We start from the raw sequence: 11,372 nt of genomic DNA on the forward strand, positions 1-11,372 counted from the left end.
CCTACATGAGCAGAAGCACGCCTCGACGGTTCGCTAAGCACAATTCATAAAAGCAAAATTGGAATTGCAAATATGCTTTTTCCTGCGCCCCGAGGGGACTTGATCAAGCCCCTCGTGCACTAGTCGCCATTTTCGAACCTGGCAAACTGCTCGTTCAGTTTTGCAGCGGAAATGTTTACGCGCAACAGGATAGGATGCCGCCATCGGAGGAAGGCAAGCTCGTAGCTCGGGCAAAATAGCTACAAAATAAGTGCCATCGGCGTCTACAGTAAGTCTTGTTGCTTCTTCCCCACTGGCGCAAGCAAGCGGCATAATATTGAGCGTTTCCAAGCGTCTTCTGGGTTTGGCTAGGTCGATTGTTCGACAAAATGATAGTTTCCGCTTGGATGGTCGTCGTTTTATGAGCACACTCGGCGCTGGGGAAGCAAAATGTTAGCACAATGTGCTATGGTTTTATGTTAAAGCATAGCGCGTTTTCTACAAGACAGAGAACAATATTCTTGCCAGGACGGATTATTAACTCGATCTTTCAGTACGATTATACACAAAAGTTCAATAGCTAATTAATTTTTTTTTATTTTGTACCTATTTGTGTTGAGAATAATCTATCTTCACGCTTCATACATCTGCTACCAGGAGCGCAGCAAAAACAACATATTACAGAATGAATAAACCTTATCATAAACGAAGACGGGCCAAAACCAGACTAGACTAGACGACAGCGTTCATTTTTAATCTTACGTTTATTTCACCAATAATCATCTAAGTTATCACTATCAAATATTATCTTGCAGCTTGTCAGACACTGTTCGGCCTGATAGTAATGACGTTCTCATTATCTAAACGCTAAGGTTAATGGCTCGGTACACACGAAGATAAGTTTTGTTGTAGTTTAGCCAAATGTCTACCCCGTTGAATCGTGCCAAGGCTACGGCTCTCAGTCGCTCTCAGCTCGCCACCATGACTACTTCATCTTGGATTTCGCGCCTATTATTACATAGAAATGAGTGCTTGGCATCATTTTCTGGTAAGTTGCCTACAACAGTCTCGTGCATTGTTTCTGATTTGGTGTTCCCAATCCTCTCTAACAGCCACTCTCTGCATCTTTATGGTCGTATGCTGCGTTGCATGGTCTTCGCCGGCCCTGCCGAAGCTCCTAAATCAGCCGAACCCACAGGTTTCAATAACGCCCGGTGACGGTTCGTGGATCGCATCAATTCAAGCTATCAGTGGTATCTTTGGCTTAATTCTTGCCGGGCTCATTGTGGACCGATTTGGACGCAAGTGGCCATTTATTGCCAGTGCTCTACCCGTGATTGCCGGATGGACTATGATCGCATTAGCTCGGACGGCGCTGTTGTTGTACATCGCCCGCTTTCTCTTCGGTATTTCGTACGGCATGGCGTATGGAATAATTTCCATCTACATCGGGGAGATCACTTCGGACGAAGTTCGGGGTGCGGCCGCTTCGCTCATCACGGTACTGGCTAAATTGGCGATACTGTTCGAATACTCCGTCGGGCCTTACGTTAGCTTCGAGACACTGGCTTGGCTTTCCATGGTTGGCCCGGTTCTATTTCTGCTCACCTTCGTGTGGATGCCCGAGTCCCCGCACTATCTGCTCGGAAGGGGACGCATTGCTGAAGCCCGACGCAGCTTAAAATGGCTGAGACGGACCTCGGCCGTAGAGGAAGAGCTCAACTGTACCCGGAAATCCATCGAACGTACAGCCAGCGAACGAGGCTCGATGAGAGAACTGTTTCTGCCGGCTTATCGTAACAATCTCATCATAGTGCTGATTCTTACCTTCGGTATGCAGATGGCAGGAATTCAAGCAGTCCTCGTCTACGCACAGACCATCTTTTCCCAGATTTCCAGCGATCTAACCGACGCGCAAATGTCCATCGTGCTTGGTGTTGTGCAAATGGTGACTGTGTCTTTTCCGGTGTTTCTAGTCGATCGTGTCGGCCGACGTCCCCTGCTACTGTGGTCCAGTGCCGGAAGTTGTATAGGGCTGCTGCTCGTTTCCATCTACTTTACGCTCGAGGCGGCCGGCGTTAACGTTGAAAGCTTCGGCTGGGTCTCGTTCGTTGGGCTGCTGTTCTTCGTCATTTCGTACGCCTTCGGGATGGCCACTGTGCCGTTTGCAATTATGAGTGAAATTTTCCCCAAAAACATTCGAGCCCACGCGAACGCCCTGTTTGGAATTCTGAGCGGTGTCGCCATCTTTGCCGTGTTGAAATTGTTCCAGATAGCGCTTGACAATGTCGGTGCATACCTTCCGTTCTGGGTGTTTACCGTTAGCATTGGGTTGACGTTTGGGTTCGTGTTTCTTTACATTCCCGAAACCAAGGGCAAGAGCTTGGACGAGGTGCAGGAGATTATTGCCGGATGGCGTAGGAAGAGGGTTCCTTCCAAGTCTGTCATTGTCGGAGATTAAGCCAGGTTGGCCCATTTCAATGTAAGTGATCTGTGCATACAACATGATCTATATATCATAAATTGAATCTGTTTCGTGTCTGTTTGAGTTTGCATTCTTCAACTCAAATTGAATACAGTTCTTGGAAACATAAAGCTTTCCGTGCTCATCAGAAAGAAATCCCTTTTTTATGCGCTAGTTCAAAGTTTCTTACATTATAATTGGCAGTGAATTTTACATTCACAAATGCACTGCTTTGCTCCCTACCGTTGTCAGCATGCTAAAAGAATAGAAATCGATACTTTTCAAACGATCATACCTTCAAGCGTTTGTCTATCACACAAAAGGGTACGTAACCCGACACTCATCTCCTTTACAATAGCTTTTGCTTTGGTCCGTCACACATTTCAACCAACGCTAAAATTCTTTCAAGAGTGCTAAAGATCTCCCTTAACAGACAAAAGATAGCAAACGCATTCCAGCACGTTTTCTGGATTTATTTTACTCGTCACAGAGAAAACCTGCCTACAAGATGCCACTTCCGGTACTCCGCCCCAGTAATGGATCATTGCCCCTTTGTCGTGCTTTGAACGTGACTTTCAGCGAAAGAACTTCAGCAGCACTACCCCGTTTGCCGGCAGTCGTTTTCTCTGTTTCTGTCACTCGTCGCCTTTCAACGTATCATTACACCAAAAGGAAGGCAACCATTTCGGGCAATTATTTGTGCCTCACAGCCAGATTCGTTCATTTCCGTTGGCAGAACCCTCCATTTATTTAAAGGGAAGGTTAAGGCACAAACAACCGATTGAAATCGTGCCGGCGAAGGATTTGCAAATTGCAAACTACTTCCTTTTGGTGGTGCTGTGTTGCGAGGGGAAGAACGGGCACAAATTTCCACTCAAATCACGAAGAAAAAGCTGCGAGAAGAAGGAGTTTCTGAGGAAAACTAACAAACGAATGAACTTCACTGAGCTGTACAGCGCGAACGATTCATTCACCTCATTACATTTTGAAACCAGTGGAAGGGTTCATATTGTTCTGAGTCACAGTTCTTTGCTGAAGAGTCTTGAAGATATGGAATTTTGGTCGGTTCGTAAATCACGTATAAAGCGGGAAAGGTATTCTAGGAAATGTGTATAATGAAAAAGGAAGATAAAGACAAAATCTCAGCAAAAGAATCTTGATACGAATTCTACAGCTTTCCATAATTTTTCGTATGTAAATGAATCTTGGAAAAGGGCTAACGGACTAAAGAACTTAAAACACGAAACACGAACCATGTCATCTATCAAAAGCTGAGTCATTCGTGAGTGGATTCAATTGTGCTTCTGCAATAGTGCTTGAAAAAAACCCTGCAATGGAAAGGATTTCTCCCGAAAAATTGAAGTGTAAATACACCAATGCAACAGCGTACAAGTTTGTACGGATTTTATGGAAAAGTGAACACTCAACCTTTCACATCGTTGTTAGTTACCTTTCAAACACAAACAAGAGCGTGCCCTGCACGATAACCTGTAGAGAAGAGCGTACGTGAGCAGGTTTCTTCCGAAACGTGTCGACAGTGTTCTATGAATTAATGCAAGTGCAAACACGACAACATTCCATTGTCAGAAACATTCAATTGACTGAATTAGTTGAATGATGCAAATGTTTGTTCCAAACCCGTATGTGCTTCGTTCTTATTGCTTGCTCTTCTTTAGAGAGTGTTGCGCAATTTCAATTCCAAATTCTTTGAAATGATAAGCATACCTCCAAAAATTGTTTATTTTTCATATCTAGATGCAACCGTTTACAAGGGAAAAATATGTTTTTTAAATAAATACAATTGTTTTAAATTCAGATATCATTCGATAAAATCAAGCTTTGATAAACAATTGATAACTAACATTTGCTCAGCAATTGATGCAAAAATGATGAACTCAATGTGGTACATCATCTTCATCATATCCACTGCTTTCGATTAAATCACTAGAAGGTCGAACAATTGGCAGTGAATTGATTAGATTACGAACAACAGCAATGCTTCAGCACACGCGTACAAAGATTAACTGAAGCACTCATTCATCGAAACATGCGGCTCGAAACAGGAACTGAAATCGCTTCCGACTATTGCTGTTCCTACCACTGCCCGTGTATTAGACTCATTCACTTATAAGATGCCTGTCCGTTCAATAGCACTCGAGATTCGAGTCTCCTATGCTTCCATTAACCTTCGCAAAGGACCGTTCTGTACTGATATGCTAAGCTCCCTCTCGAAGCACAATACCCAGCGCTTGGGGCACTGTTAGATAACATGATAATCTGTGTCGGGCTATTAAAAATGGTTGGTTGCACTAAGCGAAACATCCTTATGAGCGAAACATCCATTCATGTCCTTTCGTTCTTTTAAAGAGGAGAATTATCATGATGGGGATTGACTTATTCAGCCCGAGAATAAAAAAACGCACCACAAGTCAAGGGTTAAATAAATGATGGTTTTATTTTCCCTACCAATTCCTTGGACCGATGCAGCAAAATCGACCTATATTAACACTTCATTCATATTCAGTTTCTGATTTTCTAAATTCAAGCTCAAGTGTTACGCAATCACGTTATGGGTTTAAGAATTTCTCATATAACTAAAAAACATTCGTTGCTTTTTCTTTGTCCCATCAACGGAACGATTATGACCCAGTCTGGTGCCCATTAAATGGGCAGAAGAAGAAAACAGGAACAAAACGAAACGATCACTACAACATGGCCGTAATTAAGCGCTGTTCAGATTTGTGCCCTGTTGTCTCTGCAATAATAAATTATAAACCTTTTCGGTTCCATCTTCCCTTCCTCTGTCCCTCTTCAACTGTACGCCATCGTCCATTACGAGACGATGCCAACCGACAACCCACTCCCACTATCTGCAATTAAAATGTCCCTCGCGGGATGGAAGCTTATCCGAAAGAATAACGAATTTCACCGTGGCGACCTTTTTTTACGGTCCTGCTCTAATGCTTTACCCGGTTCCAGCAGCAGTGCACGTACTATTGCTACATTTTCTAATACCTTGTCCGCCTGACCTGGACTTGGAAAAATATAATTAGTTTGGCTCCTGTTCCATCCCAAAATCCAAACCGGATACCATACGAATCAGTGGAGCGAGGTAGAAAAAAATGAAAATGTTGTGTAATAGGTTTTCGATTCGTTCGTGGGACTGTGGGCAACAGAAGCGCATGGTTGTTGTTTAGGGGTTTGTAGAATTATTGAGCATTTTTTAAGCTTTGTTTGTCACAATCTGGTGATAATTTCGTTTCGAGTGAAACAAACCAAATCACATTGATTTTATTTAATTCTTTTCTTAAAGTTCCTCGATCTACTGTACCTAAACTATAACATATCGATATTTTTGAGCTAACTTCACACCATAACACAACCTGTACAACCATGCGTAATGGAGGTGGAAAACATTCCCGAAACTTTCAACTCCCTCGCATTTTCTCTCATGCGTTTGCATGCAATTATTTCCCGGCGGAAAACTTCAATTGGCAGCAAAAGTTTGTCTGTTTGTCCGTGCCCGACGTTTGGCTGCCGTGGCTTCAGTGTCTGTGAGAAACGACTTTCCATTTAAAACTTTTTCACCCACAGCCATTTCCACACGTGTGTTACATTCCCACGCCAAATGTTCGGCTCCACTGTAACCACAAAAAGTTATCATATTTAGTCCTGGTTAATCAACCAAAGCTGTGGAGCTGCAGCTGGATGTGAATTTCCCACTTACATTACGCGCTCGAGCTCCCCCTTTGGTTGCGCTTGCCCTACTTTGATAAAGCCCAAAATATGCGACTCGTACGCGCACAAAAAGTAAACCATGTGTACCGGATGCTGACGGGATGTGTTCAAACATGCAATGCAGTCCGAGTCCGCATCGAGCCAGCTGACAGACACACAAACTCTCTACGCAATGTACCGCTCCCTGCACATTCAAAAAAAAAAAAGAAAAAGCGAATAAAGGCATTATATGGGTTTCGCGCAAAACTCGAATAATAAAATTTTACGATTATTGCCGGCTGCTGCTGCTGCCGTTTCTACCATCCACCCGCGTTCCCGTGTTCGAAGCGTCCTCGAGAAGTGTGCGTCGAGATTGCGTATTATCGTTCGTAGATCGTTCTGCCCGCACCGGCATCGTACGCAACGTATTCAGCAATATCAGCTAGTTTTTTTTTGTTGTTTTGTTCCTGCTGGAAACATTACACGCCACAGACGCGCATATGCTGTCCACAGTGCGTCCATTTTCCGATGGGCCAGATTCACCACTAACGAACCTAGATGGCTTGTGTGAGTATGTAGAGGGTGTGGGGGTAAAAACGCCGGTCGAACGAAAGAAAGTATCTCAACGGCAAAGAGCCTACCCAAATGGACGGAAGCATCGTAATCGTTCCACTGTGGTTTGGACGGTACACACATTTAGGATGGAACGTGGCAAGAGGGAAACGGTCCAACCACCTAATGCAACCAATGGGCCTCACAATACAGCGCACACCGATGTTCATGAGATGCGTAAGACTGTAAATGACGGGAAATGAACCGACGGTAACGCATTGGCGCTTGGTAATGAAACGTCTATTAGCCCTGTTGCAGCGCATACTCACCGGGGCGTTGGGTGTAGAGCGGCTGGTTTGCCCACCTTTTCAAGGACTCGTTGTTGAACGGACATTGATGTTTAACTTGGACGGTCAACAGATGGTACTTGCTCTGCTTCGTGTACTGGTAGGTTCAAGTGGGTACTTTGCTATGTGAGCATCGTGCTGCACGTGTAATGTAAGTAATGAACGAACCCAATAGCCATGTTTGCGAATGCATTATGTACGCTTGATTTATTTCCTGCACCTTTAACCTACAATGTGACTAAATTTAAATCTTTATCAGAGGTTTACACATAACAGAATAAATCCAATATTTTAAACAAACGCTTCGAATGAATCACAAAACATCAAATCGTACGATGGCATGCATTCATTATATGTTATCACAACAATCGAGTTCACATCTTTGCTGACATCCACACTGCGCCGCTGATAGTGTGACACAAGAACGCAGATATAATTTTCCATCAAATCAAGGAATATACATTACACAGTCACGTTGCATCTGCTCAAAGCATTATTCCCCCTCGCCCGATGTCGCAAGGCCTACTGTGCATTCCAATTTCGTACCTGTCAAAAGTCAAACAGAGTTTATCACGGCCAGATGGAAACGCGCCATCTCCTGTCACGATGGAGGCGCCCGGTATTTCAACTTCGATGGAGACGCCCAGCCTTTCAAATCGGATGGAAATGCCCGGCACCTCCAACGACAAACAATGCGCGAAAAGTGTAAGGCGTGAAAACAACACCAGTGCCAGTTCTAAGCTTACCAAAGGCATCAAAGAACCAGATACATTTTCAAATCGTGAAAATTTAGCTACAACAGAAGAAAAAATGCCTTAAACCTAGTTGAGCATGGATATTGAGCCAGCAGTCATTTGCCGGAGTCGATTGCAATATGAAAGCTAAATAAGCACCCCAAACCAGAAAGCTGTTTTGCTGCCGTTCGGCCTATGCGCAAGGCGGGACAGCAGATCGCGCTATGACGTGAAGTGGAAGGAAATAGAATTGTCACGTTTTCGTTCTTGACATCCTTAACCGATGCTTCCTGTCAGTTCCATTTTACGAGCGTGCAAGACCTGTGACTGGGTTTCTCTTTTTTTCTTTCGTCATACCCCGTTTTTGCTTTTCCACGGTGCCGTTGAACCGTGGATGGAGAGCAACGTAGGCAGCGGTAATCTTATTTTCACAGTAATACTGGTTTCGAAATTGAATTTCTTGCACCGTGTTGTTGCCGAAAACGGTGCGCAAATCATGCGCTTCTGGAAGGTTTTTGCCGGATTTGTCAATTTTGATTTCTGCGAAAGCTTATTTAAGTCAGCTGGGAAATCGAAATTCCTTTCCTGCCAGATGGGGGGTGGGGTATTTTTGATTTTTATTTACATTTCACAAACAATGATACGCGTGACGGTTGGTTTAGAGCTTTCGTCTATTACGCCACCGCTAAGAGCATGCATCCATTGTGCGGTACGATTCAAACAAACATAAATAAACGGTACTCGACAGCTGCTATAACGCTTTTATTCTCAATCACAAGCTTTTTTTTAAATTAAATACAAAATATAACACTGCCTTCAGCGGCTCAACACGACCGAGCGATTAAAATCGTTGCTCGCCTTCCTACCGTTAACGAACGGCAAACAATCAATGCGCAAAGCACACATTCGTTAGCCATGAACCGCTGCGTCCAAATGTGTGGCCATGTCCATTCTTGTGCGATATTTTTTTCGCTTGTTTTCCTTTAAAACCCACACACACATACTGCGGTGGGTACAAAACCTCACAGCCCACAGCTCAACACAGAGCGATTCAAATTGATTGTTTCTTTCTTTCAATGCTCAGTGTGAAATTGTTTTTTTGTGTTTTCTCACACTTTCTCGCTTCAAATGATGTCAAAACCTAACGCTTTTCTTGCTTCCATTGTTCTTTCTCACTTACCACCACTACGCTCGCGTGCTGTTTTATAAATCATGAATAAAATACACATCTGCCCTGCCCGTACGTTATTATGCAAATTTATGCCTCGGAACAAACACGATGTTTAAACCTTTTTTCCGCATTGCTTTTGCTGCGTTTTTTACCACCCCACCGGTTCGTGTACCCGCTGCTCGGTTTTGCGATGTGTTTCTGCTTCCTGCTATTGTTTCTTGCCCACTCGTCCGACAACACACTTTTGTCTTTCGGCAAACATTTCCACTTCCGGCAGTGATTTCGTGACGATGGCCACGGTTGCGTGCGACGCGGTATGCGCGCGGCGTGTGAAATGGCTACGTGTTGGTCACAGCAGCCATACCGCCGGTTCTTGGCTTACGAAAACACCTCCCCGAAATCTGTCGAGATGTCATCTCTGGCACGGCAGCAAACATCCTCCTCGAGGGGCGAAAAAATCCGTTCCCCGGAACACGTACACAAACGCAGCACCACAAAACAATAAACAAACATGCTTGTGTTGTGTGTTGTGTGTGTGTATGACAACACCACATCCCAGAACATGGCAAAAAGTAGTGAAAGGAATGAGCAAAAAAACATGACCACGAGAAAAAAAACTACAAAACCCACTGCCACTCGTTCCGAAACAGGAAGACTCCATTATTTCTTGAGCTAGCGTTATCCTTCCTTTAGGTTCGGTGGCGATTTTCATCGCTCACACAAGAACGCCAAACCAACGAATGCAGACAATACGCTTTTGGACGTGTTTCGTGAACTCAGTGAAGCAACACTTTTGACTTTCTCTTCGGATTAATATCTTTCGAGGGCTTTTCTCGGCTGTCCGACTCTGCTCTACGGTCAGCGCACACACTTCGCGTGTTGAAGTGTGTTTGTTCTACTCTAGGCTTTGTGATTATTTTTCCATCAAAAAAACGATTTATACATATGAATTGTAGTGCAAAGAGTAAAACAAAAAGCACCAACATGATGTATTAAAACCGCAAAAACAGTCTACCTCCACACTACAGTCAATGATTGTGGCTTTGTACATTCGGTGGTTTGGGTTGATTGAATACTTCCCTCAGAGCGAAACATTTCACACTCTGCATTTAGACCGAGTTTACCCTCTCTGCCTTCTAGCCCAAACCAAATTCGTTCACTTACTTTGATCAACCGTACACTTTGATGCTTCCGCATTTCGACCCGTTTTATGCCGGACCAAATAACAGCCAGAAAAACGAAAATAAGTTTGCATTCAAAACCAGCTCGTGCCCTTCTCACTTCCACTCGAACGCGCTTCTATGCCAGAGAAACACGTCTCCCTGGGAACCAAATTTGATTCCTGCTGTTCTATTGCAGTCTCCGAGTGGTTTTTGATTTTTATTTCTTTTCTTCCGCCTGTCATCGTGCTCTCCGCACACGCCGAGCACCAGGCTGCTTCGATTATTCAGTCTGTTGAACCTGAAAAGCGAATTCTTGCAGTTAGCAAAGTGTTCTGTCGCTCCGCTTTCTTCCTTAAAGCTTCCTAGATGACATCGTTTTTTTCTTTTTCTCACGTACTTTTATCTAAAGCATCAACCACAACCGTCACATTCACACACCGGTGAATGTGTCCATGGGATTGTGAAACCGTTCGGATACGCTTTGCTTTCCTCCTTCTGTTCTACCACCTTGCGTTGATCGTCGTCTTAAACATCATGATTGGTAAAGTGCACCCTGTGGATATTCTCCCGTGGGAGCTAACCTCATCTTACCACCTGCCGGTTGGTAGTGCTATTCAAAATCAGTGTACCGTGTAAATTGTCCGTTTTGTGTGCAGATGTGTCCTGGCTGGAATAGAAAAAAGAAACTAAATTCAAACCACTGCACCTTTATCAATTTTGCGCACAAACTGGTCAACAACTCGAGCTGCTAGAAGAGGTCCTTTATACTGTTTTGATGAGTCGATCCTCATAAAACAGGTTGACACAGCATAACTGGATGAAAAGATCTCTTATCATTGATTAAAAAAAGACTTTTTCCAATAGGATAGCTGCTTGTCGTAAACATTACTACTAAATAGAAACCCACAAACACTACCATCTTCAAACAGGAAAGGGAAAACGATGGAAATCCTCTTAAGATCAACCTTAGAGATAGGCTCTTTCTGCGGAAATTTTATCCATGAATCTGTTTGCCTATAAACATGGTAAGAAAGTACCGGTTCCTAATCGAAATGACCCTCATTAACGTGGGTCAATAAGCACCGATGTGGCTGGGTTCCCTCGTAAACAGAGAGCGCATCAGAAGGAACGTTCCATCCCTATTCATACTATCGAATTTAGGTGCTTTTCCATAAACACATACATCTACATTTATCACCCAAACCGAACGCAAACTACTTTTTGCGTGTGGTTCAATCAGATCGA

The 11,372-nt window shown here is 43.8% G+C and overlaps 1 protein-coding gene across 1 annotated transcript; it reads left to right on the forward strand.

Moving 5' to 3' along the window:
- The first annotated feature begins 946 nt into the window (after positions 1 to 946).
- LOC121597733 (facilitated trehalose transporter Tret1-like) lies at positions 947 to 4,098 on the forward strand. Its single transcript, XM_041923749.1, has 2 exons — positions 947 to 1,027; positions 1,092 to 4,098. Exons 1-2 carry the CDS (start codon positions 961 to 963, stop codon positions 2,438 to 2,440), a joined length of 1,416 nt encoding a protein of 471 aa, XP_041779683.1. The 5' UTR covers positions 947 to 960; the 3' UTR covers positions 2,441 to 4,098.
- The last annotated feature ends 7,274 nt before the right edge of the window (positions 4,099 to 11,372 follow it).

Source organism: Anopheles merus, chromosome 3R (assembly GCF_017562075.2).
Source record: "Anopheles merus strain MAF chromosome 3R, AmerM5.1, whole genome shotgun sequence".
Taxonomy (NCBI): domain Eukaryota; kingdom Metazoa; phylum Arthropoda; class Insecta; order Diptera; family Culicidae; genus Anopheles; species Anopheles merus.

Excerpts from the sequence above, each read along its gene's own strand:
- LOC121597733 (XM_041923749.1), top strand. The coding sequence starts at position 961 with ATGACTACTTCATCTTGGATTTCGCGCCTATTATTACATAGAAATGAG. Across the intron at positions 1,028-1,091 it reads GTGCTTGGCATCATTTTCTG|CCACTCTCTGCATCTTTATG; the intron begins GTAAGTTGCCTA and ends CCTCTCTAACAG.